Source organism: Sapajus apella, unplaced genomic scaffold, assembly GCF_009761245.1.
Source record: "Sapajus apella isolate SASKATOON/1434 unplaced genomic scaffold, GSC_monkey_1.0 scaffold1, whole genome shotgun sequence".
Classification (NCBI taxonomy): domain Eukaryota; kingdom Metazoa; phylum Chordata; class Mammalia; order Primates; family Cebidae; genus Sapajus; species Sapajus apella.
This window is the reverse complement of record NW_022436941.1, coordinates 75,790,838-75,818,563: the sequence shown is the minus strand read 5'-3', so window position 1 is coordinate 75,818,563 and position 27,726 is coordinate 75,790,838. Positions and strand designations below refer to the sequence as shown.

At 34.7% G+C, this 27,726-nt stretch overlaps 1 protein-coding gene across 4 annotated transcripts in view; it reads left to right on the top strand.

Moving 5' to 3' along the window:
* The window catches only part of IPO11 (importin 11), a 209,311-nt gene that overhangs the window by 49,920 nt on the left and 131,665 nt on the right, over positions 1–27,726 (top strand). For all 4 annotated transcript variants that reach the window (XM_032279909.1, XM_032279919.1, XM_032279928.1 and 1 more), the window contains 11 exons: positions 1,914–2,046; positions 5,818–5,876; positions 10,204–10,252; positions 12,503–12,573; positions 15,336–15,528; positions 16,239–16,391; positions 17,633–17,676; positions 19,810–19,900; positions 21,286–21,333; positions 22,065–22,170; positions 25,619–25,745. In XM_032279909.1, coding sequence (XP_032135800.1) covers positions 1,914–2,046; positions 5,818–5,876; positions 10,204–10,252; positions 12,503–12,573; positions 15,336–15,528; positions 16,239–16,391; positions 17,633–17,676; positions 19,810–19,900; positions 21,286–21,333; positions 22,065–22,170; positions 25,619–25,745 — 1,074 coding nt within the window. The remainder of the gene's footprint in view (positions 1–1,913; positions 2,047–5,817; positions 5,877–10,203; positions 10,253–12,502; positions 12,574–15,335; positions 15,529–16,238; positions 16,392–17,632; positions 17,677–19,809; positions 19,901–21,285; positions 21,334–22,064; positions 22,171–25,618; positions 25,746–27,726) is intronic.

The following is a 27,726-nucleotide window of genomic DNA, read 5'->3' as shown; positions in this document are numbered from 1 at the left end:
ACTTCATTGGAAAATGTCAACTTCAGACTCTTTTTATGATACAGCAGCTTGTTTTGTAACACTGTGTTAATTGAGAGAATAATCACTAAAGTATTTTGGCTAGAATGAAACAACAGTTGGATTTTACTCTTTGAAATATTGCATATATACTTGAGAATATGCTAAAGTAACTTAATAAATAGTCATTGTACCTGTTGTGAAGTATATACACAAGAGGAGGGAGGGCCAAGGCCTATCCCTGACTGATTTAGTTTGTAAAAATACAGTGAACCACTTTTAGATTCAGGCAGTTCATTATTTAATTTAGACAGAAAAAGGAAGCTAACTAAAGTTGCCAGCTTCCTGTGGGCCTTGACTCATACACCAGAAAGAATGACACAGAAACAATAGGTGGATGACTCCGGTGTGACTTGTGGGATGCTTAATTGCTGAGAAGTCAATTCAAGACAGTATGGCTCAGTAGTATTCTGCAGTCTGTTTTAGGGGAGAAGGACAGAAAGCCTTATACCTCTTCAGAACCTGAGAGGTGATGAGAAACTGTCTCATAACAGCCTAATGGAGGAGTTAAGGAGGCAAGTAGGAGATGGTCTTGTAAGTTTCTTACAAGCCTTCTGTCTTCTTGTGTTCTGGGAGGATCACGGGATGTTTTGCCAAGACAGAGATCAACTGAGGTTCAAACCTTTGCTAAGCTTGTGTGTTCTATGTGGATACATGTGAAGTTGTCCTGGGGGTTATGATGAAGCTGTTTTAATGGGACAGGCTACTAAACATACTGAATTAAACTAACAGAAATGGAATTGATTTTTGCATAAAAACATTATTTTAACAGGATTGCATCTCTGGTTTCTGATGCCTCTTTTATAAATAGCATTTAATTAGTCAACATGATATGCTTGTATCTTGAGTTAAAAAAAAAAGTGTTCCAAAGTATGCTAATGATAACTAGTCATATATACTTTTATCTAATTTTAATTTAAAGTAAAAAGCCGTGTAGACTCAGCTCGATTGCTCTGAGACCTCCTGTAAAAAATTGAAGATATCATTGGAAGATGTTCTGCCTCAAACTGGGAGGCAGAAGCTAACTACTTTCTTAATGTGAGGGTCAGATTTTTAAATACCAGTACACTTTAGTAAAGCAACTGAGAAACCATGTGGTTTGTATGTTCCTGGCTTTAAATGTGCAAAAGACATATGGGAATAACTGGCAGAACACAGAAGCTTGTCTTCTTTGTATATCTTTGTATATTGATTTATCTGACATACTCAGTGACGGTCCATAAATCATTGTTTTAAACTGAGTTTGCAACCTATTAGTGGGGATAAAAATAATAAAAATAGAGTATATAATGCTACAATGCAGGCGTTCGATGAGGTGTTAATATTGTTTTAAGAAAGTATCATTTTAGGGATGTGTCTGTGTGTGTAAGCTGTATGTGTTACTGTGCACTGTGGCTAAAAAGGCATGAAACAAGCCAGGCGCAGTGGCTCATGCCTGTAATCTCATTACTTTGGGAGGCCGAGGCAGGTGGATCATAAGGTCAGGAGATCGAGACCATCCTGGCCAATATGGTGAAACCCTGTCTCTACTAAAAACATAAAAATTAGCTGGGTATAGTGGCGGGCACCTGTAATTCCAGCTACTCAAGAGGCTGAGGCAGGAGAATCGCTTGAACCATGGAGGTAGAGGTTGCAGTGAGCTGAGATAGTGCCATTGCACTCCAGCCTGGTGACAGAGCAAGATGCTGTCAAAAAACAAAAAAAAGTATGAAACATTGCTACAAATATTCTTTGACTATTTCAGATCTCTCAGAAAATGTGTGCTTAATTGTAAAACTAAAATATATTACTTCGTAGTTCTAATTTATTAATGAAATCTATAATACAGTATGAATAAATTTGTTGCCTTTTTGCAGTTAGCTTCTGGAATTTATAATTTTGCCTGCTCTCTGTGGAATCACCATACAGACACTTTCCTGCAACAAGTTTCTTCTGGCAGTGAAGCTGCAATTCTAAGTTCACTAGAACGAACTCTGCTATCGTTGAAAGGTACTATTAAGCTTGATATGTTCATTTTTGAAATGGGATACCTCAGAACAGTCACCAAATAGTTCTTTTAGTTGGGTTTTCTGTTCCCAATTTCACTGGGAAAATAAGGGATTAATTTTTCCCTGAAAGATAAAGGTTTATTTGTAGTTGTGTGATAGTAGCTCTTCCTCTTCCCCTTCTAATTTATGAAAGCACATATAGTAAGTTGAAGTAGGTAGTTTTATGTTATATTCACATTACTGTGGCCTCATGGCGCTGAATGTATTTTTTTCAAACGCTTCTAGTTTTTGTTTCTACTTTCTCATTCTGGACCCTACACTTATCATTGTCATGCTAACTTTCCTAAAATTTTTTCTCTAGGCTGGAATGAGCACTGTCTTTCACCTCTCCTTTCCCTGGAAAGGCAAGCGTCCATCTTTCATGTTAGTACCTCAGGGTCACTTGGATTTCAGAAGGCGCTTGATGGCATGCCGTCTTGGCCTGTGTCTTGGTATATGTTGCTTGTAGGCATTCCCTTAGCATAAATCTTCATCACACTTTCCTTGGGCTGTTTATCTTGATGAGTGTATCTCCAGGTTCCTTTCCTTCTAAAACATACCTGTTTATCTTATTCTCTTACTCTTCTAGTCCCTCTTCTTTCTGTTCTTGTTGGTAAGGCTCTTTTAGTTTTTTGTTGTTGTTGTTCAGGGTCCAGGTTGAAGTGCAGTGGCACAATGATAGCTCACTGCAGCCTTGAACTCCTGGGCTCAAGTGATCCTCCCACTGTAGCCTCCTGAGTAACTGAGACTACAGGTACATGCCACTTCACCGCACTGATTTTTACATTTTTCTGATCTTGAACTCCTAGCTTCAAGCGATCCTCCTGCCTTGACCTCCCAAAGTGGTGGGATTACAGGGATGAACACTGTCCCTGGCCTCGGTTGTTTTTCTTTGTTTGATTCCAGTTTGCATCAGTTTCTCTCTTACTCTAACTCACCTTGCATTCTTTTTAGTTTTACTTATAAGCTCTTTTATTATATTCAGTCTGGTACCTTGGAATTTCATCATATGGTCTTGGCATTTCCTTATTGTGTCACTTACTTTAACCAGACAGTGATGCATAAATCCCAAGCTGTCAGCACATTTTGTGAAACTGTGAAGAAATGGGTGAATGATTTTAAAGGACTGTTGATAAATAGAATCCATTGTAGAGGTGTAGCAGGAGCAGCTGCAGGAACACCAAATGGAGAAGAAGTTTATTCTGCGGGGAGCCTGAGTGATAATTTGTCCAAAGCTCAATTCATCTAACAAAGGAAGGTTCTGCCTTTATATAGGCTTATACTTTAGATATTACACGTGGAAGAATCTTAGGTTTATAGCTTTAGAAATAACATATGAAAAGGGTCTCGGTTTACAGCTTCAGGAATCACATATGAAAGAGTTCCAGTTTACACTTTTAGGACTCACATGTGAAAAGGTTTCTGTTGACGGTTTCAGGAATCACATACGAAAGGGTTCTGGTTTACAGTTTTAGGACTCACATGTGAAAAGGTTTCTGGTTTAAGTAAAAATAGTGCCTTCTGGAGAGTCCCCAAGACCAAGCCTGCCACCTACAGGAAGGTGAAACAGGAGGCGCCAGTCAGTCAGCCTTTTCTTCTATTGAAATGCAGTGTGTTAATCAAAGGGGAAGTTGATCTGAGTTGCCTGGGTCTCCCTCTTCAGAGGTAGTTATAAAAGTAAGTGGAGGCCGGGCGCGGTGGCTCACGCCTGTAATCCCAGCACTTTGGGAGGCTGAGGCGGGTGGATCATGAGGTCGAGGGATCGAGACCATCCTGGTCAACATGGTGAAACCCCGTCTCTAATAAAAATACAAAAAAATTAGCTGGGCATGGTGGCGCGTGCCTGTAATCCCAGCTACTCAGGAGGCTGAGGCAGGAGAATTGCCTGAACCCAGGAGGCGGAGGTTGCGGTGAGCCGAGATCGCGCCATTGCACTCCAGCTTGGGTAACAAGAGCGAAACTCCGTCTCAAAAAAAAAAAAAAAAAAAAAGTAAGTGGAGATGTTTTTGTCAACATCCTTGAGGAAGAAATTACAGGCCTTGGAGAGAAATGTTTACGTAGAATTAGAGAAGCTGATGTAAGGCTGTGTATAGAAAGCTGTGTGTATAGTAGTATATTTAATGATTAGGAAATTTTCAAGATTTCTTTTGATTATAAAGTTTTTTTACCTTTTCGATTTCAAAGCCTGACTCCTGTCATACAAAAGATGTTGCTTAAAGGTCTTAGATTCACATTAACTTTTTACAGGCATCCTGCTCTGGAAAATTTTGTTCGCTAACTATACATTTCTGTCCTGAAATGAAGAAATACTTCAGACTAGAATTTTTTTCTCCCTTGTAATCGCTATCTGAATTTACACTTAGTTGTATTTAGTATCTTTTAGACATGGATGCATTCGTTATTTCATTTGGGAAATCTATAGGTGCTTGGTATTGGGGAAACAGAGTTAATGATCACACACATATATTTAAAGTGACATCTGTGACAGAGGCCTTATGATATTAGGATAACCGATAATGTGATCAGAAAAAATTTCCCTGAGAAAGTGGTCTTTGAGCTGTAATCTTAAAGGGTAAATGGAAGTTAACTAGGTGATGAAGGGAGAAGGAAAGGATCCTCTCAGGTATTATGGCTCAAGGTCTTGTGGTGGGAAAGCATATCCAGAATAAGGGATTCAATTTGAATTCTGTTTTTTCCTTATGTAAATGAGGAAAAGTTACTGCATCATTATAATGCAGCAACTTCTGAGTTGCATGTAATTGATGGTTTCAAACTGAAGGTCTTGTAAACAGCTACATTCTTAACCTAATTTTAAAACATTGCTTTACACTTACAAACTGAGGGTCTAGTAGACAGCTACATTCTAAACCTAAATTTAATCCATTGCCTTTCGACCTCATAAACACTATTTAAAGTATAATTCTTTAGTACTATAGATAGCAGTGCTTATTTAATGAATTTTTAATTTTGCCTCTTATGCTGTCATCATCCTTATTGTTGCTAAATAATTGCTAAATTTTACATATATAATTTTTTATAATATTTTACAATATTGTTATATTTTACATACATATCCATCAATAACCTGTGAAGTAGGATTTGTTAACCACATTTTTGAGAAAAGTGAGATCTAGAAGTGTTGCCCAAAGTAATAATATAGCTGTAGACAATGGAGCAAGGATTTGAATCTAGCTCTGCTTTCAAATCTGCTGTCCTACTTATCTCTCTGTCTACACTAGTTTGTCAGTGTTACTCATAAAATGTCACAGTTGAGCAGTGTAGTTTATTCCAAATTTGGAAATAGAGTTTAATTTTTATATCCTTTTTAGGAGATAACTGTATTTCCATTAATATAGTCTAAAACTGAATGAATTTTTTTGTTACTGTTGAGTCATAGCTTAAAGTTCTTGAAATAGAGATAACTTTCTCAATTTCACTTATTGCAGGTAAGAAGTACTAACAATTATATAAATTACACTACATTTTGGAATCCAGTTTTAGAAACATGAGAGTAGTTACAGTAAGTTAAAAGAACACTGCTTTTGTGAGTCAGAAGAACTAGACGTTAGTTCCATCCTTCCCACTAATTTCCCAACCAAATGACCAGGAGTTAACTTTCTAACCCAGATTAACCTCCTAGCTTAGTTAGGTTTTGTGATTCCGAATCTTTATTGTGATTGTGATTTTAGTTGGATGAAATAAGATCTAAGTAAAGTTTGCTTTTGCTTTTCAGTGCTGCGTAAGTTAACTGTTAATGGATTTGTGGAACCTCATAAAAATATGGAGGTGATGGTAAGTGATCGAAGTAATTAACCGTAACTTTGAGAAAGGTATTTTCCTGAATGTTTAAAAGAGTGCTCTTTTTATTTGGCATTCAATTAGAAGAACTTTTCTTAAGTGATCATCTAGTTTTTTACCATTCTGACTTTTAGACTTCTGGTTTGTTTTCACTACATCAAAGTGGCTTTTGTGTGAAGGAGAGGAAATAGGTCCAGGATATTTCTCAAGATGCCATGGTACATTGAGAGTTAATTTGAATTTAAAATAAACTCTTGTGAATTTGAATGCTGTTATAACATTACCAAGCACACTATAGATATTATTTATATAGTTAATATTTTTCTTTGTTTTTGTGTATTTAAAATAAATTTGCTTTTTTTGGTCTAATCATAACATTAATAGATGCTCTTTGCAATCAATTAAAAAAATAAATATATGAGAGAAAAACCTTGTCAATAAATTGATCATAAGTTGTGATATATCTTCATTGTAGATAGCCATCTGCTTTTTCTATGCAAACATGTAGTTACTTTTTTTTTTTCTGAGACAGAGTTTTGCTCTGTCACCCAGGCTAGAGTGAAGTCACCCAGGCTGGCGCGATCTTGTCTTACTGCACCTTTGCCTTCTGGGTTCATGCATTCTCCTGCCTCCGGCTCCCAAGTACCGGGGATTACAGGCACATGCCACCATGCCCAGCTAATTTTTGTATTTTTAGTTTCACCATTTTGGCCAGCTGATCTCGAACTCCTGGCCTCAAGTGATCCGCCTCTTTGGCCTCCCAAAGTGCTGGGATTTCAGGTGTGACTGTGCTCAGCCTCATTGCATTTGCTTTCTATAAATGAAATGGCATTTTAGTATACTTACTTAGATCTGTGTTAGTTTTCACATTAAATTTAGCTTAGGTAAAACATTGCTTTTTTGTAAGTTGCTTTGGGTGTTGCTCAGGAGTTGAAAAAAGAAATCTAATTGGATCTTTGGGTCTCTCCTATTAGATCTGACCAGAACCATTAAAAAAATAGTATTTTTTGTATATTGATGAGATTTGATTGAAATTATTGTTAGAAGAGTTTAAAACCCATTAATAGACATCATAATAATGTGATGGTTATTTCATCTTTTGAAAATTTACATTTTTTTTTTAAGTTAAGAATTTCAGAAAAAGAAACTAAAAAATCATTTATAATCTTACCCTTTAGAGATAATGGTAAAGTTTGTAAATATTCTTGAATACATTTTATTCATATTCTTTTGGATAGACCTTCTCACTCAGTTTGATATTAATGGGATCATATTTACATCTTGTTTCCTTACTAGCATTTTAAAAAACAAACTCAGCATATTATAGATATTTTCCCTTGTCAGTTATATTGTTACATGTCACTTTAAAAATGATTGTATAGTATATTCATATGATTAATGTCAATAGATTAATTTTTTTTAAAAAGATATTAATATAGGATTCTTATACTTAGTCATCTGTTGATGGGCATATAGGTTCTCAGTTTTTCATTTTTGATAAAAGATATGGAGTGAACATTTGGGTCACTTATGTGGTTTTCTAATCTCTTTAGGATAAATTCCTAGAATTGAAAATGTTAGGTTAAGCTTATGCACGTTCACAGTATTGATACATATTATCAAATTACTGAAAGGTATATCAAGCATCAATTTAAATCCAGATACATTTTAATTGCCATACTGTCAAAAAATGGTTTTCGAGAAACCAACCTGACCATTCTCTTTCAATTCCCTAACTAGAATGTGCAAATTCCGTGAAGGGAGGGACTTTGTTTTGTTTACCGTGACTCGGAGCTTGGAACAGTCATAGTAAATAAATAGTAAATTCTCAATAGTTATTTGTTTAATGAATACATCCTTTATTTTAGAAGCAATATATCAAAAGTGTCAGGAATTATGTACAATATTACCCTTATTATATTAACTAGAATATTATCTTTATCTTTTTTTTTTTTTTTTTTGAGACGGAGTTTCACTCTTCTTGCCTATGCTGTATGTAGTGCAATGGTGCAGTCTCGGCTCACCCCAACCTCCGCCTCCTGCTTTCAAGCGATTCTCCTGCCTTAGCCTCCCGAGTAGCTAGGATTATAGGCACACACTACCACACCTGGCTAATTTTGTATTTTTAGTAGTGATGGGGTTTCTTCATGTTGATCAGGCTGATCTCAAACTCCCGACTTCTGGTAATCTGCCTGCCTTGGCCTCCCATAGTGCTGGGATTACAGGCATGAGCCACCTCACCCATTTCCTTATCTTTTAAATGAAAACAAATTGGTTTGAATTATATCTCTATAAGGTGAAATAATAGTTTACACTGGATATCATCCATACTATGTGAGCTTGGTTTCCCTTGAGAGTCTCCTGTCTGCGTAAATCATATGTCAACCTTTACTCAGTTATAAATGCCTTAGTTTAGCAATCTTGACTCTAATGCAGTTAATTGGAGAATAAAATTTTTAACAAATTAAGGACAATGTTTCAAATAATATAAAAATCTTTTTTTTTTCTTTTTTTTTTTGAGACAGTCTCACTCTGTCACCCAAGCTGGAGTGCAATGGCATGATCTCGGCTCACGGCAACCTCTGCCTCTCAAGGTGAAGCAATTATTCGGCCTCAGCCTCCGGAGTAGCTGGGATTACAGGCACTGCCATCACACCCAGCAAATTTTTTGTATTTTTAGTAGAGACGGGGTTTCACCATGTTGGCCAGGCTGGTCTCGAACTCCTGACCTCATGTGATCCACCTGCCTTGGCCTCCCAAATTGCTGGGATTACAGGCATGAGCCACCGTCCTCATCTAAAAATGTTAAAAATAACCTAAAGCTTAAAAGATGCTAAAGAAACAATATATGACAGTGGTGAGATTTTGGGCTCTGGAAGCAGGCACATTGATTTAATGGCCTTTAAAATTAATGGCCTTTGTAATTTTCTACTTTCTTTGGAGAATAGGACTATTGGACCCTTTTATAAATTTAAGATACATGTGGGATCTGAGTGATCTTATTCTTTTCTAATGAAACCTTTTGCTGTTTCATTGTTCTCTTGTTACTTTTCATTATCAATTATTGTCAACTATGCTTTAAAAAGACAGAAATAGTATGAAAATGGAAGATGATGCAGTAGTGAAGTTATCATCCTGAAGTTTTCTTCCCTTTTTAAATTGTATTGCCTATTTTATTGCATCAAGTTTCCAGAAGGCATAAAGGAAGACTGGAAACGCTCATTTTACTCTGCTTTTAGCTTTTATTTAATACAGTTGAGAATTCAGAATTTTACATTTTCTCCCTAAAATGACAGAGAGAAGGAAGAAAATTGACAGAGAAAGAGGTTTACTAATTTTTTGATGAGTCAGTGGATGGATATTCAGAGTCTGAGAGCAGTACTCTTGACTCTATCTGATAACACTGAAATTGATTGTGTAAGTAAAATCTCAGACACTAAGTCCTAATGGTATCCTAGTTGAATTTTCTCAAACTCAAGAATTGATGAATGAATAACGTATTTCTGAGGACAGAGAGGAAATGTGCATTCTTGAGTTATTTTCCAGGAAAGCCACCATCATCCAGTATTTCATGACTACCTCATTTGCTAATAGAGTATGTGACATCTTTTATGATATTTATATATCAACATTTATTGATACAAAGATGTCTTCTATGTTTAAATTCTTATTAAAATTTTAAGTTTTTTTTTTTTTTTTTTTACTGTTTCTTTATATTTACTCCTATTAATTACTCAAAATGTATCTTAGAATATGTTTTCAAAAATAAGCGTCCATTAGACCTAGCTGGTATATGTTGATGCCTATCTAATACTAGTATCTGAGGACTAATGTGTCATATACTAAAGTTAAGAACTGTGGTTATTGCCAAACACTGTTCCAGGATTCTGGGATAAAGCAGTAAACAGTGCAAAGTTCTGGCTCTCAAGGAGCTTACATTCTAATGAGAAGAGTCACATAATAAATGGACAAATACAATATGTCAATGGATTTAAGGCCTATGAAGAAAAATTAAAGCAGAGTAAGGAGCATAGAGAGTGTTTAGTGAAACAGGATTCTTAAAAGGTGAGTTTTTATTTATTGCAAAATGATTCATGTAACTAAATGAGAGATTGAATATATGAAACACTATAGTTATTTTCTTTTGGGAGACTTGTTTATAATAGTGAATTTTTTTTTTCCTAATTTTAACTTATTTTTCTTCAGCTGATTTTTTTAAGTGATGTGATAGATTTGTTTTGGTATCCATGAGAAAGGTACAAGGTAAATGTTTGTAACAACGAATTGATACACTTAAAAATAAAATAATATTCTTTTCTAGGGTTTTTTACATGGAATATTTGTACGTCTAAAACAGTTTCTGGAATGCAGTAAGTACTTTCATTACAGTCCTTTTTACTGTAGAATTTTTATTCGTTAATAGATTATTCATTAATAACTAGGATTAACGAAGGATTAATAGATGCTTATTCATTATTAGCTTCTGTTGCGCACTTGTAAATCTGGAGAAAATGTCTTGTCTAGTTACCCCAAGTGAGCACTTGATAGCTGCAGAGATCCTATATATAGCTAAAATGAGTATTTTCTGTCAACTTTCTGAAGTTAGAAGCTTAGCCTTTGTCTCATATACAGGAGTCCCTCCTTGGACTACGATCCAAGACCTACAGTTGATGCCTGAAACCACAGATAGTACTAGACCCTATGTGTACTATACTTTTTCGAGTTAATATCCGAAATGGCTACTAAGTGATCAACAGGCGGGTAGTATACATAGCCTGGATATACTGGACAAAGGGAGGATTCTCGTCTGGGTCAGAACAGAGTGGACCAGCTTGAGATTTATCACCATACTCAGAATGGTGCACAATATAAAACTTAAGAATTGTTTATTTCTGGAATTTTCTATTTAATATTTTTGGATTGCAGTTGGCTGCAGGCACCTGAAACTAGTTATTTTCCTGTGGAAAGCAAAACTAAGAGGGGACTACTGTATTGGTATTGAGTGGAAGGGAGTTTGCCATGTTGCCAGGCTGGTCTCAAACTCCTGGGCTAAAGTGATCTGCCCACCTTCATCTCCCAAAGTGTTGGAATTACAGGTGTGAGCCATGTTGCCTGGCCAAAACAGATTTTAAAAAAAAAGATTTCCCTGAGGCCAGGCGTGGTGACTCATGCCTGTAATCCCAGCACTTTGGGAGGCTAAGGTGAGTGGATCACTTGAGCTCAGGAACTGGAGATCAGCCTGGGCAACATGATGAAACCCTCTCAATACAAAAAATATTAAAAAGTTAGCCAGGCATGATGGCGTATGCATGTAGTCCCAGCTACTTGGGAAGAATTGATTGAGCGTGGGAGGTCGAGGCTGCAGTGAGCAGTGATCTCACCACTGCACTTCAGTCTGGGTGACAACAAACCCTATCTCAAAAAAAAAAAAAATCTATTTTGTGTTCATTCCTCTTTCTATGTTTTACTGTGGCTACCCCTTTCCAGCCAGACATTCACAGCAGTCAGATGTTTAACAAATATTATCTATAGATTGTATGCCAGATCCTGTTTAGACTTCTTGTAGCCTCTTGCTTTTAGTGTTTGTTGCATATCACTGTGATATAAATTTCCTTAAATGACAGTTTCATTTTGTAAATCCCTTGTTAATTAACCTCTACTGACTTATCTTTACCACCCTTTGTAATCCGCTACCCCACATGAGAGACTGCAGCAGTTGTATTTGTGTTGTATTTTACTGGCGGTCTGTTTGTTATCATCTTCTTCCATGTGATTGTAAGCGCCTTTATTTGGACATACACATAAAAAGTGTGTGTGTGTGTGTGTGTGTGTGTGTGTGTGTGTGTGTGTGTTTGGGGACTTGCTATCCTAAGAAGATATCTTAGTCTACTCACTTTTAAGGAGTTGTTGATTGTTTTATGTTAGTCAGTTTCAATTTAGTGAAACATTGTTGAGCCCGTTGCCAGAACTGTTCTGGGTCCTGTGAATGCAAAGATGAATAGGAATGTTCATACTATGTAGTTAAGTTTTCTGAAAATAGTCATTTTTCTCTGGCCATCCCTGTGGGTGTAGCAGAAGGAAGAATATAAGCCCTTCCAGGAGAGAATAAGATAAATGAACAAACAGAATATGAATAATATTATTAGAGAGCAGAGTAGCTGAAGAGCTGGTGGACATTGTTCTGAATGTACAAAAAAAAAATCACAACAGGGAAGTTATCAGAATAAATTTGTCAGAAGATATAGGAAAAATGATAATGAGTATGTTACTCTTTGAGCGCTTTATTTTACACATGTATGTTGCTTGAAAAATGCTTTAACTATAACATTTAGTTTTTGAATGTTATCCATGTTTCATTGCCAAAATGACTATCCTTTTACTGTAAAAGTGTGTTCAGTTCATATACTAGGGTTAATTTTGTATAATATGGCACAGAGGGCTACTGTGTCTGTTATTCAGTGTAAATCTTGGTATTGCTTTTTAAATAATGAATTCATAATGCAAATTAACCAAAAATAAAACCAGCAATATTATTTTTATAAAAGTTTTGGTGTTGTCTTGGTTGTAAACTTATGGAATATTATTAACTTCTACTAAAATTTTATAATGTATTTTAACAGGTAGAAATATAGGTACAGATAATGTGTGTAGAGATAGACTGGAAAAGACCATCATTCTTTTTACTAAAGTGGTAAGTTTTTTAAAAACTTGTTTTCTCAAATATAATACACATATTCAGATTTAGAAAGGAAATTGATATTTTTATAACCATACATTTTCACTTTAGTGTAAGGAAACCTATGTTCTGATTCCTAATAGGAAAGCTGAAAAATTGCTTTTGTATGTACTTTAGAATGCATATAATTAAATTTATATACCATGTTTCATAATGTATAAGTCACCATGATGTATGAAAAATCAATTCTAATAGATATTAAAACATTTGATTTCTCTAAAGCTTATTATTCCTTGACCCACTGGAGAAAGTGGAGATAAAGAAGATAGCAGTGCAGTTCAGCTAGAAGTAGATCGAATGTAGCAGACAGTATAATATCAGGAAGTTAGTATATTCCAAATGACTATAACACTGTCTTCATACTAAACATCTGTTGATTGGAATTATAGGGGGTGTTCTGTGGTATGCAGTGTGTATAATTATATTTTATAAAACATTAATTTTTATGAAATTTGGGGGTTGTAGGATTGGGAGAAGTGCAAAGAATTGGGTTACAGCAGTTAGAAAGACCTAGCTGGGGACTGCTTGCACTAAAATAGGTACTTGCAGACAGGTGGGGATATCTAAATCTGTAATCTGTTTTCCCTTTTTAGTTAAAGCTTCCATAATAGGGTAGGGGTTGCTTATTCCCTGGGAGGGGAGAAAAGGAGCAGAAATGAGCTGGTTTTTGTCTTTGTGTTTTAGGTAGTAATTCCCTTTACTTTCTGTTGTCTTCATTTCTTTTGTTCCATGTAACCTCAACAACAAAAGCCCACCTAATCTTCCAAGATACAGTATAAAATTGACTCAGATCCACTGTTAAAAAAACACAAAGCAAACAGGATGATGTGCTTAGTCAAAGGGGACTATATAGTATACATCACTGACACTTGCCTGCAGCTCTGCTCCCTCACATCCCCTACTCAGTATATCAATGACATAAGTAAAATTTAGAAAGTATTATTTAGATGATCTGTTTTAGAAAACACATTTATTTAGCTGTGAGATTTTTCAGTTCTTTCTATTGTTTCTTAAGGTGATGACATGGATAGTTGGTATCTGTAATTTATTTTACTTTACATAACAAGTTGGAAGCAATTTCATTTATGAAATTTATATCTATGATCTCTGATTTTATTAAAACTTTTTAAATTGGAAAATTTCAAAATAGAATAAAGTTACTCTAAGTAGAATTGAGTAACTTTGAGTCTTCATGAGATCATCACTCAGCAACAGTTATCAACCTGTGGCCATGATCAGTGTTACTTTGTGTGCTTCTTTCCCCTCCCATCCTTGCTGGTTATTTTAAAGCAAATCCCAGATATTATCTAGCATTATTTGTAAATATTTGAGTTTCTTTAAGTGGTAGGGTTGTTTTGTTTTGTGTATGTTTGTTTTCTGAGATGGGGTCTCACCCTGTCACTCAGGCTGGAGTGCAGTAGTGTGATCTTGACTCACTGCAACCTCTGTCTTGCAGACTCAAGCGATCCTTCCACCTCAGCCTCCCGAGTAGCTGAGACTAGAGGTGCATGTCACCATGCCCAGCTAACTTTTTGTATTTTTGGTAGAGACAGGGTTTTGCCTTGTTGCCCAGGCTGGTCCTGAACTTCTGGGCTCCAGTGATCTACCCACCCTCGCCTCCCAAAGTGCTGAGATTACAGTCATGTGCCACCACGCTTGGCCTGTTTTGTTTTGTTTTGTTTTTTAAATAGAATCTTAACACAATTATTGTATTTTAAAAAATATTAATAACTTCTTAACATCATTTAAATATCTAGTCAGATTTTAGATTTCTCTGAGTGTCTCATGCATTTTTTATAGTTTGTTTGAATCAGGATTCAAGTCGTGTCAGCTTCCTTTCTATCTGTTTGATTTCCTTGCTATTAATTTTTGAGGTAACAGGTAATTTTCTGTACTTTTTCATGTTTCGAATTTGATTGCTTGTATCTCCACATGCTTTTTTTTACATGTTCTTTAGTCTCCACACTTCTCCTACTCCTCCCCCCGTATTTCTTATAAGCTGGTAGTTAGATGTAGAGGCTTAGTCACTTTCAGGCTTTTTTGTAGGGATAGAGCAGGGATGGCAAGAATACATTATAAGTGTTGCTCTGTATTGCATGACATGCACACATGCAGTGTGGCACACAGTGTCTGATTGTCTTTTCTGTGGCTAACTTTAATGAGTGATCTATCAATTTTCCTTAGCATCTTTTCTCTTAACAGCTGTTGATCATCATTTGCCTACACCCATTTGATTAGGAGTTACGAAATGATGGCATTCTAATTCTGTTATTCCTTTTGCATTTATTAGCTGAAATTCTTCTATAAAGAAGACATCTCCCTCATCAACTACTTGATACATTAAAATACAATTAATATGGAAAAGGCAGGATAATATTTAGATTATTTCCATTAGTCTGTTATGTTTTAAGGTCTGTCTGTTGTACATTTAAGCATTTTGTATCATATTTACCCATTGTTATAAAATTGTGTATGTTTGGGTTTGTTTTGGTTTCTGTACTGAAAATGATAGTTCTTATTAAGAGGTATAATCTAATATAATCCACATTATGGGATGTACCCCAAGAAGGGTTATGATACATGTAAAACTGAGTGAACATGGACTCCACGTTAAGGTTCAAACTTGCCTAATGATTATTAGTAAAGTTATAATTGGGGTGATTATGTTCCAATATGAATTTGGGGAAAATACATGTTGATTTTTTTTTTTTTAACAGCTTTTGGACTTCTTAGATCAGCATCCCTTTTCATTTACTCCTCTAATTCAGAGATCACTGGAATTTTCTGTAAGCTATGTTTTTACAGAAGTTGGTGAAGGCGTTACCTTTGAACGATTCATTGTCCAGTGTATGAATCTTATTAAGATGATTGTCAAAAATTATGCTTATAAGCCATCCAAAAATTTTGAAGGTAATTGCTTTACTGGCAGTTTTAAATATTACTTTAACCTTAAGTGTGATATAATTGCTATATTTATAAATTTTTAGAAAATTTTATTTGTTTTAGTTTGAAAAATAAATTGTTGCTGGGACATGAAATAAAGATAGGGATTATAGGCTTTAGTATGTTTATACTAGCTTTAAAAAACAAGATAGTGCATTTAATAAGCCGTTTTTTTGTAGTACAATAAAGTGATTGAAGCTTAGAGATTTTAAGAATTAGGTACTATAGTCATCACTGCAGCTTATGTTGTAGGCTGTATTCATTTGAACAAATAAAAGCTCTCTCCGACTTTATATAAAATGTGATTGCTTCTAGACAGGTTAAATTGTTATATTATTTGGAGTTCATTCATATGCATGTGTGCCAAGATGAATGAAGAAGTCTTGTTGGTAGGGAGAGAGAGAAACATACCCTCTACATATGAGGAAGCCATTTCAATATGCTGTGATTGTATTGCATGGTAGTATCCAAGCTGTAATGGTAAGACAGAGGCAGGAATAATGTGGGTGTGTTATAAGGAAAAGGTATCTTTGAGATTTGTTTATAAAAAAAATCAAAATTTATACACAAGTATAACTTTTTCCCTGAGAGTATATTTTTTATATATTTAAGTTACATAATTCAATGTAGTTACAATATTTGGCTATACAATTAACTTGGAAATTTCATTTTTCTAGATAGCAGCCCTGAAACTCTTGAAGCCCATAAGATTAAGATGGCATTCTTCACATATCCTACTTTGACAGAGATATGTAGAAGATTAGTCTCTCATTATTTTCTGTTAACTGAAGAAGAACTGACAATGTGGGAAGAAGACCCAGAAGGCTTTAGTAAGAATTAATTTTTTAGCATTAGCATGGCTTTTCTCCCCCTTCTATAAATACGTGTTTGAGTGATAGGTATAATAGTATATTTTCATACAGCACTTTTGATCTGGGAATCTTAGTTTTTTTAAATTAACTTATTCTTTCTTTGTTATCCATTATGACAAATTGAGACGCAGAAAATGAATCACTTATACAAATAGGATATAGAATTTTGTCCAAAAAAAGACCTTTTTAGTTTTTAGATTCTTTTACAAATAGGTAGTTTCAAACAAAAATACAAAATTAACTCTCTATTATCAGGTCAGTTTCTACTTTGTGCTTCATTGCATATTTTTTTCTTTTATTTGTAAAAATTCTTAACAAAGAAATTCGGAGAGTTTTTGATGAATAGATTTTTTTTTGGACAGGACATCTTTATAGCTGTTTGAATTTTAGTACTAGGTAAATGAGTAGACTAAGTCTATTGCAACCCTTGCTATAGAAAATCAAGGAATCATGTTGTAATATAGTACTTGTATGTGATTTAAGCTATAGTGGGACATACCTAGATTTTAGCTTCCCTTTTCCCTTTGACTGGATGCCCTTGTGTAGTTACACGTTTCCTAATATTTTAAGAGTGCCTGAAAGTTTTTGCAATAACTTATCTTCATTATCCTTTTGGTTTTTAAAAATAATTTTAGTTTTAATATAGTATTGTATTATACAACACACGTCTTTTCTTTTTTTTTTCCCTGAAACACGTTGTTTCAATTTGCTTTCTTTATGTAATACATAGAATATTGCCATATGAAGCATTGAGTCCCTAAATTTTTAAAAGCCCTGAAGTATATGACTTTATATGAAATATAAATACCAGAAATTTATGGATAGTGTGACTAATCATTGTAACTAGTGAAACGTGATTACTGTATTGAAATGAAATGATTCTCAGAATTATAGTGATATTGGATCAGGTGATAGCAGATACCCTGGAAATGACAAGTACTTTGAGCTTTTTTCCATAAAGAATTTTTATTGAAAATGAGAATGCTTATGGATAGAGTAAGCACTTACTAGATGACTGTTGAGATACACAGCTGCGATCTATAGTATACGGTAACAAAATCTTTGTAAGGCCTGTGTTCCCTAGGATTTGCTCTTAATATTATGTTTAAAACAGTCCACAGAAATATTATACTGATGTTATTCACATCTTTGATTTCTGAACCAAGGTGTTGAAAATGTTTACATATTTTTAATTGCAGCAGTGGAAGAAACAGGAGGAGATTCTTGGAAATATAGTTTGAGGGTAAGTATTAATTGAAGGAAAAATTGATAGGGGAAAGCTTAATCCTTCTAAAGCTCTTAGTAGAGAATGGTACTCTATTAAAGATTCCAAACGTTAGCTGGGAGTGGTGGTTCACATCTTAATCCTGGTGAAGCCAAGGCAGGAGGAGCGATTGAGGCCAGAAGTTCAAGGTCAACGTAGCGAGATCCTGTCTCTACAAAAAGTTAAAAAAAAAAAAAAAAAAAAAAAAAAAAAAAAAGACCAGAGTGGTGGCGCATACCTATAGTTCCAGCTATTCAAGAGTCTGAGGCAGGAGGATCGTTTCAGCCCAAGAGGTTGAGGCCGCACTGTGTCATGATCATATCAACCCTGTCTCTTAAAAGAGACATTAAAGATTCCAAACATTAAGTCAGACAGATAAGAAACTGTTCATAAGAAACTTTGTAAGAACTATATTCATATTACATTATGAAGTTTAATCTGAGTTTTTTTGGTTAACTTGGGGTTTCAAAATGAATTTTTTCTTTATCTTTTAGTACATTGCATGGGAATAATTGTCATTTTACCAATAGAAAATGTCAAAGTAAAAGCTGCCACTCTTAAACTAGAGCTCTTTTCTTCTACATATTTCATTAGTAAAGCTTCTTTTGGCTTGTTATTTCTCTTACCACTTAGTGTGACTCTGAGAGACTAGCCCATTGCTTTCAGTTATAGGATTCTTTTACAACACATTTATTAATATGACAGATGTTTTGCCATTGCCAGATGTGGTGTTTGACCTGTTCTTTTTGTTAAGACTTGAGCTTACATAATTTACATAATTTGCTATTTGTTTTCTAAAAATGTTACCTTAATGTTTTTAGACTCATAGAGCTGTCAACCAGAGATTACTGGTGATTTTAAAACTTTAAAAAATTTCATTTTTTTAATGTTTAAAAGTTTCTCTTATGGAGAAGCTTAAACATATTAAAAAATAGAATAACATGAGCCCTTCATGATAACATAGTTTATTAGTTATCAACTCACGTCTGCTTTAGCTTCCTGTAAACATCCCCTAATGTTGATGATTTTGAAGTAGATATCTGAGATGACATAGCCTCTGACCGTATTTCAGTGTGTATAATGTTCCTTTTAAAACACGACACAATACCTTAAAAATTTAATTAAAAAATTAAATATTGTGAACCATCTAGTGATTCAATTTTGATTTCTTTAAATTTTAAAAAATTATTTAAAAAATTTTTTGTGGTTACATAGTAGGTGTACATATTTATGGGGTACTTGAGATGTTTTGATACCAGCATGCAGTGTGAAATGATTCAGTAATTTTAAGAACCAAATGAATCATTTTTTTAAATGTAGTTGACACTGATTTCTGTTACTGCTTGTGTTTGTTAAGAGAAATGCTACTTTATTTGGCAAATTGGAGTTCCTGTTTTTGCTTATTTTATCATTGCTAAGAAAATACATAATTTTTGGCTGAGCGCAGTGGCTCACGCCTGTAATCCCAGTACTTTGTGAGGCTGAGGCAGGTGGATCACAGGGTCAGGAGATCCAGACCATCCTGGCCAAGATGGTGAAACCCTGTCTCTACTAAAAATACAAAAATTATCTGGGCATGGTGGCACACACCTGCAGTCCCAGCTACTTGGGAGGCTGAGGCAGGAGAATCACTTGAACCTCAGAGGCGGAGGTTGTAGTGAGCCGAGATTGTGCCACTGCACTCTAGCCTGGCGACAGAGCGAGACTTTATCTTAAAAAAAAAAAAAAAAAACCAAAAAACGTAATTTTTAACATGTTAAATCTTGGATAGTCAGCTATTTATAGTGCTGAACTATAAACGAGTGGCTACAGAATGCCTTTTAAATTTAAGGTATGATTAAAATGTACACTTTGCTCTCCATAGTTTTAAGTTTTTGAATGTATAATGAGAAATAATTGAAATAAGGAAATAAACTTCTATGATTTGATTTGATTTTCCATTGTGTTGGTTACAAAAATGTTAATCTTACCTTTTTTTTTTTTTACCAAATCAAAAGTTAGAAACATTTTCACAGTTTTAGAACTTTAAAATTGAGTATTTGCTTTATTATAGAATTAGTCAATATAGTGTACAGCTGTTTGAATGAGAAATTTGTCTTTTTCCCTCTCCAGCCATGCACTGAAGTATTATTTATAGATATATTCCATGAATATAATCAGACTCTTACTCCTGTACTTCTAGAAATGATGCAAACCCTTCAAGGTAAGGCGTATTTTGCATTTACCTTTGAGTTGATCTATTTAATGTTTAGTTAAGAAATAGTCTGAGTGCCTACAGTGTATAATTTGCTATTTCTTGGGTCATATAATGAATATGAATTTGAGAAAAACAGAATGTGTTATTTTCCAAAGGGGTGGTATTTGAGATAGGCCATGAATTATAGTTTGGAAAATGATAGTTAAATTTTCCTGTAATAAATTCAATAGCAGTATAAGCAAAACAGCAATCATACTGCTTGCAGAAAGTCTGTCTGTAGCATGTTGTGAGAAATAGTGAGAAAAGGTTTAAATAGTAAGTGTTAGCCTCTCTTAGAATGGTATCAATGGGAATGGAAAGAATTGATGATGGATTTGAGAGAGAATGATGATGTAAATTTTTGACACTTGATCATTGCACTTTGTATACAAGTAATTATCTGCCTGCTAACTAACATTGACTTATGATTTCTGTCTTTTCTGCTGGACTGTAAGTCCTAGGGGCATTGGTCATGTCTCTTTTGTTTACTTTATTCCCAGTGCTGGGCATATTCGTTAATGGTTATTACTTGATTGACTTTTGGCAACTGACTGAATGTGCTAGGCAAGGAAAAGCAATCAAAAGATGATCCTAACCTTTTGAGCCTTAATAACAAGGAAACAATTACTTCATTAGAAATGGTAGGAGATAGAGATATAGTTTTGGAGTGCGTACATATAAGGAGCCTTGGGCGAAAAAAAGAGGATCTCAGGGACAGAACCTGAGATTTTTACCAATAGGGATATGAGGAAATAAAAGCCTTGTAAAAATACCAGGTGTGGTGGTGTATCCTAGAGAAGAGCATGTTGTCAGGAGTGAGTGTTAGCCAGGCATGGTGGCTCACCAGGAGTCCCAGACCAGCCTGGGCAACGTGGCAAAAATCTCTGTCTACAAAAATTAGGAAAATTAGCTGGGCCCGGTGGTGACTACCTGTAGACCCAGCTATTCAGGAGGCTGAGGTGGGAGGGATCATTTGAGCCCAGGAGGTTGAGGCTGCAGTGAGCTGAGATCACTCCACTATACTCCAGCCTGAGTGACAAAGCAAGACCTTGTCTCAAAAAAAAGTTAAAAAAAAAAAAAATTTGTGTGGTATATAGCACATTAGCATTTTATGGTGCATATTTTCTAGAATATTGTTTGTCATAACATTTTTCAAATATGCAATAATGGTTTTTAATCTTGTGTTCTCTAATGATAATCATAAAACTTAGACTTTCCCTTTATACCTGTGTCCATGTTTGATTCCATGAAATGTGTTGTACTTAATTGAATTGGGAAATGACGCATTGTGTTTAAATATAAAATTTTTAAAAGACTTTTTATTTGCTTTTATTGATACCTATTTTTTTTAGGACCCACAAATGTGGAAGATATGAATGCACTGTTAATCAAAGATGCTGGTATGTTAAGTGATTTAGAAACATTTATTTAATAGATGGAGAATCTGTTTTGTGGTAGATTTTATGCTGAGGGCGTTGAGATATAAGAGTAGCTAAAATACAGGAACAGTCTGGTTGGGGAGATGACCAAGTAAATAGATAATGCTTTGTAATAATGCTGTACAGGATGGTTAATGCTAAAGTAGGTGGTGATCATCAGGTAGTGTGGTGTGTCTAAGGAAAGATTTCTAAAGAAGTGTAATGGGAGAACACAAGGATAAGTAGGAGTTGTATGTGCGAGGAGGTGTTGGTGGAAAGAGGGTGGTGCATTCCACGGAGATGTACCCACAGTGGGTACAAAGACTTGAAGGAAAGAAGAGGAAGCAGAGTTAGAATTTGAATTGTGACTGTTTTGGTTTAACTGGAACATTAGGTTAAGGGTTGGGTTGAGGCTGGAGAGAGTTAAGTAGGGTCTAGATCATAAAATATTACATCCATTTAGAAGCATTCATTATTTTATACTTTTTATAGTTAGACTTAAATATTTTAGAATGAATTGTATTTTCTATTCGAAAGTAGTAAGGAATATTTAGGAAAAACATGAAGTAAGATAATTAGTGTTTCTAAAATGTCTACTTAAACAATTTCCCTTATTAATATATTGTATGTTTCCGTTAACATATGTTTCATCCACTCATTTGCAGATCTAATATCTGAAACTTATAAATTTTTTTCTTACATTTTCTTCTCAGTATATAATGCTGTCGGATTAGCTGCTTATGAGCTGTTTGACAGTGTTGATTTTGATCAGTGGTTTAAAAACCAGCTTCTTCCAGAATTACAAGTCATTCACAATAGGCAAGTATAAAATTTTGTATTTATTCTACACTTATTTTACCTTATTTGTTAATGAAGACAGTAAGGCATTAAAATGACTTACAATTTAAAAAATACAGTTGTATGAGTTAGGTAATGTCTTGTGTGGAAAAGAATAAGAATTTTGACATCTAGGAAGTATTTGACAGGAGAAAAGGAGGACTTTATGCAAAGATGAGGGAGGATGGAGGTCTCTGAGTTCAAGAAGGAAACTATGCCTGAGAAAAAGACAATTGGAGACTTAGCAGGGGGTATATCTAGTGTCAGAAGTAGCCTAATCAAAGTAATATCTGAAAAGTGACTATCTTGGGATTACATAATGCATACTGCAAGTCTTTGGGAGAGGCAGCTGAGTAGGATGTAGAGGCACCATGGCAAAAATATTTGAATACACTGTAAGTTCTAATGGAGGTACCTAATTATATAGTACAGATTCATATTACATTTAATATGAATTACGAAATGAATGAATTTAGTACATTCACTAGCACATTTGCCCAACTCTTTTTTTTTTTTTTTAAACAGAGTCTCAGTCTGGAGTGCAGTGGTGCCATCTCAGCTTACTGCAACCTGTACCTCCTGGGGTTCAAGTGATTCTTGTGCCTCAGCCTCCTGAGTAGCTGGGATTATAGGCACATGCCACCATGCCCAGCCAGCCCAATTCCTTTGTTTTATATACATTTAAGCACCCGCCTATTTATTTAAATTTTAGGTATTGAATACATAAAATGGAAAAAGCTCTTTCATAGTTTTTAAAATTATTTCCTTAGTTTAAAATTGGAGAATCTAAAAAAATTCTTAGAGGCTTTTTTCTTAGTTTGAAGGGTACACGTCTGCTGATTCACTTCATTCTACCTGAGGCCTATCAGAATGCTTAGCATATAGTCGTAGATAGTTGATATTTGTTGACTAAACTAATGAATGAATAGAAGGTCACATTTAGAGCCACAGAATTTGTAGAGCTGGGAATGTTCTAAAAGTAACTTTTAGCACTAAGTAGCTGTTTGTCTCTTCAGTTATTCAATCATTTATTTAGTTAACATATATTTTTAACTTTTGGAATTTGCCATGTCCTATATAGCAGTGGTGAATAAAACAGACTCTGACTTAGTCTCAGGAAGCAAGTGAGCCTTTGTTGGAGAAAAAGCGTTCATTGGGGAGACAAATGTGCAGTTTAGCTGTCCTTAAACCCTAGAGGCTATTTAGTGTAAGACCTTCATTGTCTAGTACAGAAGCTCCCTAGGGGTGGCTATTGAGCATTTGAAATGTGCCTAGGGCAACTGAGGAAACGACTTTGCAAATTTAATTAATTTAAATTTAAAAATTAAAGCCCTGTAAAATATTTATTGATTACATGTTGAAATGATAATATTTTGGATATATTGGGATGTATAAAAATATTAAGATTTTACTCATTTATTTTATAATGTGGGTACTAAAAAATTAAAATAACATATGTGGCCTGCATTATATTTCTAATGGACAAAGCTGATATAGACCAGTGTTTCTCAAACTTTGATATACATATGAGCCACCTGGTAATCTTGTTAAAGATTAGGTTTTGATGTAGGTCTGGGACAGATCAGGCAGTATATACATTGAATAGCAAAGTGATCTATGATTTTACCTGTTTGGACGTGTCTGTGCTTCATTCTCTTTATCTGGAACAGAGTCTAATATGGCCTTAGTCCCAAAATTGATGGTTCTGTGGTGCTTTTACTTTACTTTACACAAGTTGTTACTTCTGCCAGTGTTACTTGGTTCAAACAGTTCCTATCCCTTGAAATGACATTTTTTTTTACTTTTCGGCTCTAATACTGTTTATCTCAAAGACCTGCTCAGATTCCATCTGTCTCTGCTCATCTCTTCTCTTCCTTTTCCAAAGTACTTGTATTTTTTAATTCCTTTATGTATGTTATAAACTTCTTGAGGGCAGGGAATACTGACATGCTTTTTTTGTAACTTTATTTGGTTATTTTATTTCATTTCATTTTTGACATGTGGTCTCACTTTGTCACCCAGGCTGGAGTACAGTGGCATGATGTTGGCTCACTGCAGCCTCTGCTTCCTGGGCTCAAGTGATCCTCCCACCTCTGCCTCCTGAGTAGCTGGGACCGCAGGTGTGTGCCACCATGCCCGGCCATTTTTTTGTATTTTTGGTAGAGACAGGGTTTCACCATTTTGGACGGGCTAGTCTCAAACTCCTGAGCTCAAGTGATTTACCCGCCTCAGCCTCCCAAATGCTGGATTACAATTTTTGTAACTTCAATGAGCAATTTTTTTTCCCTATGTGCTTGATCATCTTTTAAAACTGTAGTTTTTTGAAAAAAAAAAAAATGTTTCATTAGCTTGTTCATTTATACCCAGAAGTAATTTATCATCTTGCCACGAAAATTTACATAATATCAAGAAGATACTTCATGAGTGAAATTCTTGGACACAAATGCTTTTTGAACTTCATGATTTTTCTCCTTTCCTGAACTTTCGTTTCCTTTAGCAAAGATAATCAGAGAAAGAAATGTATATACATGTTATTGTAAGTGTTTTGCAAATGTTAATATGTTATTTTGGTAATGTGAGTCACATTCTGTTACTGTGTACCTCTTAGAAAATTTAGTTAAAATAAAAAAATTTATATGAATGTTTTATATAAGCCTAGAAGTTTCTTACATTGTTCAGAAAATAACCTTCATAATATTAACAAAATAAGAATAGAAAATTAAATATAGGAGATTCTTTTACTTTTTGGGATTTTTCCAGTTTTAGAGCTTGGGGAACTACCACTTTTTAGTTACTTGAGCTAAAAACAAATGGATTTGGTTTTTATGAATGTATCTACATTGTGATTCTTTAAGATAAAAAAAATCAGTGTTTTTACAACATATATGCCTAGGAATTTTTAAGTACTAAAAATTTTAATATTAAAAATTTATTTAGATCAGGACATTGTTAATATTTTGTACTGTGGTACATTTAGAAGTAGACTTTAACCTTTTTTTTTTTTTTTTTTTTTTTTTTTTTGACAGCGTCTTGCTCTGTCACCTAGCCTGGAGTGCAGTGGCACAGTCTTTGCTTATTGCAACCTGTCTCCTGAGTTTCAAGGGATTCTTGTGTCTCAGCCCCCTGAGAAGCTGGGACTACAGGCACATGCCACCACGCCCAGCTAATTTTTATATTTTTAGTACAGATGAGGTTTCACCATGTTGCCCAGGCTGGTCTTGAACTCCTGGCCTCAAGTGATTTGCCCTCCTTGGCTTCTCTCAAAGTGCTGGGATTACAAGCCTGAGCAAGCACGCCTGCTTTTAAGCATGTATATTAAAAATGCAGATTGCATTCTTACTACATTTTAGATTTAACTGATAAATTATACTAAATAAAATAGACCTCTTAAAATATTTAACATTTTAATTTCATGTTTTTTTCTATTTAGGTATAAGCCATTGCGACGCAGGGTGATTTGGCTCATCGGTCAGTGGATTTCTGTGAAATTCAAGTCTGACTTAAGACCCATGCTTTATGAAGCAATCTGTAACTTGCTTCAAGATCAAGATTTAGTGGTATGTTTTTTAAATGCCTTAAAAGAGTTAGTTTTTAAAGTTTCACCAGTGCTAATAATTAAGTTCACAACAGTTTATGCCTTTCTTGAGAATGCGTATGGCCTTTCACTGTACTAGTTATTTCTTGTTAAGCAGTTTGATTTGAGGGTGGAAAATCTTTTGATTATCATTTGCCCTTCCCATTACTAGTCCTTGAAAAAAAATTTAAGCTCTACTATTCTAAAGTAATATTTAATTTCTTAGTAAGAAAAAAAAAGGCGGTTAAAAAAAATCCCTTTATAGCTTACATATTATTTGTAAAATTCAGGATAGACTTTGGCATTGAGATAGCATCATAATTTATTTCATCTTTACTGTTGATTCTTTGTCCCTCATTTGTGGGAAATTTTTTAAGCCTTTGGAATTATTGGATTCTTTTAAGGAATTTTTCTTTCTTATGGTATTCACATAATATTCTTGATTTTGTGTTACTGAAAACTTGATAGTAAGCTATTTTTTGCTTTTTCCCCCTCCAGAGCAGTAGGCTTGCTGCTTTATTATAAAATTACTGGAACAGTAGTAGCAATTTTATAGGCCTGTGATTTTAAGAAGTTTAAATTGTAAAGAACAGTTTTCTTTCTTTTTTCCTGCTGGTGCTTTACTATATGCCTGAGTGAATATGTTAGTGACTTAATATATATGTGTTTGTTGTCTTTTCCTGATTTTCAATCTGTTTTAGATAAAATTAAGTGATTTTTTAAATTCTCCCGAGTTGTGCTAAGATCTTTTTAAATCATTTCTCAGTCTTCCTCCCCTTACCCCTCCACTAATCTTATTTTTTGTTTGAACCTGCCTGGTTTTTGCCTTTTAGCAAAGGCTTGAACTGTACTTCTCTTTTTTACACATGCTGTCATAAAGAAAACCACATGTAGTGTTCACTAAAGAAAAACATAATTAGGCAAATTTGTTACAGAAACACAATACATTCCAAAAGCAAATAGAACTGATCTTTGGGTTTTCTACCTAAGTATTATCTGCTTTGTGTAAATAATTTGGGAATTTAAGTACTATTCTGTAATTATTAAATAGTATAAGCATGGGAAGTTACAAGAGAGACTTGTATTTTATTGGGTTTGTATTCTTAGAAATATATTAATGTAACAAGGTATTTCTAAAATTTCTATTTGCTGAAATTAATTTTCTTTTGTAATAGCTTTATAATAAAACAATAAGATTTAAATTTTTCTTTCCTAGTTGGAAATATTATTTGCTCTTCTGCAACAGAGAAGATATTAAATGGTGTATGAATGTTTTACAAAAGGGTTAAATTTCGGTTAAATTTTCTTTGGGCAATAGAGAAATTGCTTGGGTTTTTCTTTATTCTTTTCTCATTTTTTTTGGTGGGAAGACTTGAGTCTCTCTCTCTGTTGCCCAGGTTGCAGTGCAGCGGTACCATCATGGCTCATTGTAGCCTCTGTGTCCTGGGCTCAGCTGATCCTCCCACCTCAGCCTCCCAGGTATCTGGGACTACAGGCATGCGCCACCACGCCTGGCTAATTTTTCTTTTCTTTCTTTTTTCTTTTTTGTTGGGTGACAGAGTCTTGCTCTGTCGCCCAGGCTGGAGTGCAGTGGTGCAATCTTGGTTCACTGCAACCTCTGCCTCCTGGGTTCAAGCAATTCTCCTGCCTCAGCCTCCTGAGTAACTGGGACTACAGATACATGCCACCATGCCCAGCTAATTTTTTGTATTTTAGTAGAGACCAGGTTTTACCGTGTTGCTCAGGCTGGTCTTGAACTCCTTTGCTTTAATTTTGAACCTTTGAGAAATGCTAGCTAATGTAATGTGGAGAGATACTTTATACATGCATACATATATACGATAGTGTACAACCATATAGAGACATGTATGTATATGCAAACATGCGTTTTTATATATATGAACATATACACAAACACACATTGTGTAGGTATGTGTATACATGTGTGTCACATGATTAAGTCA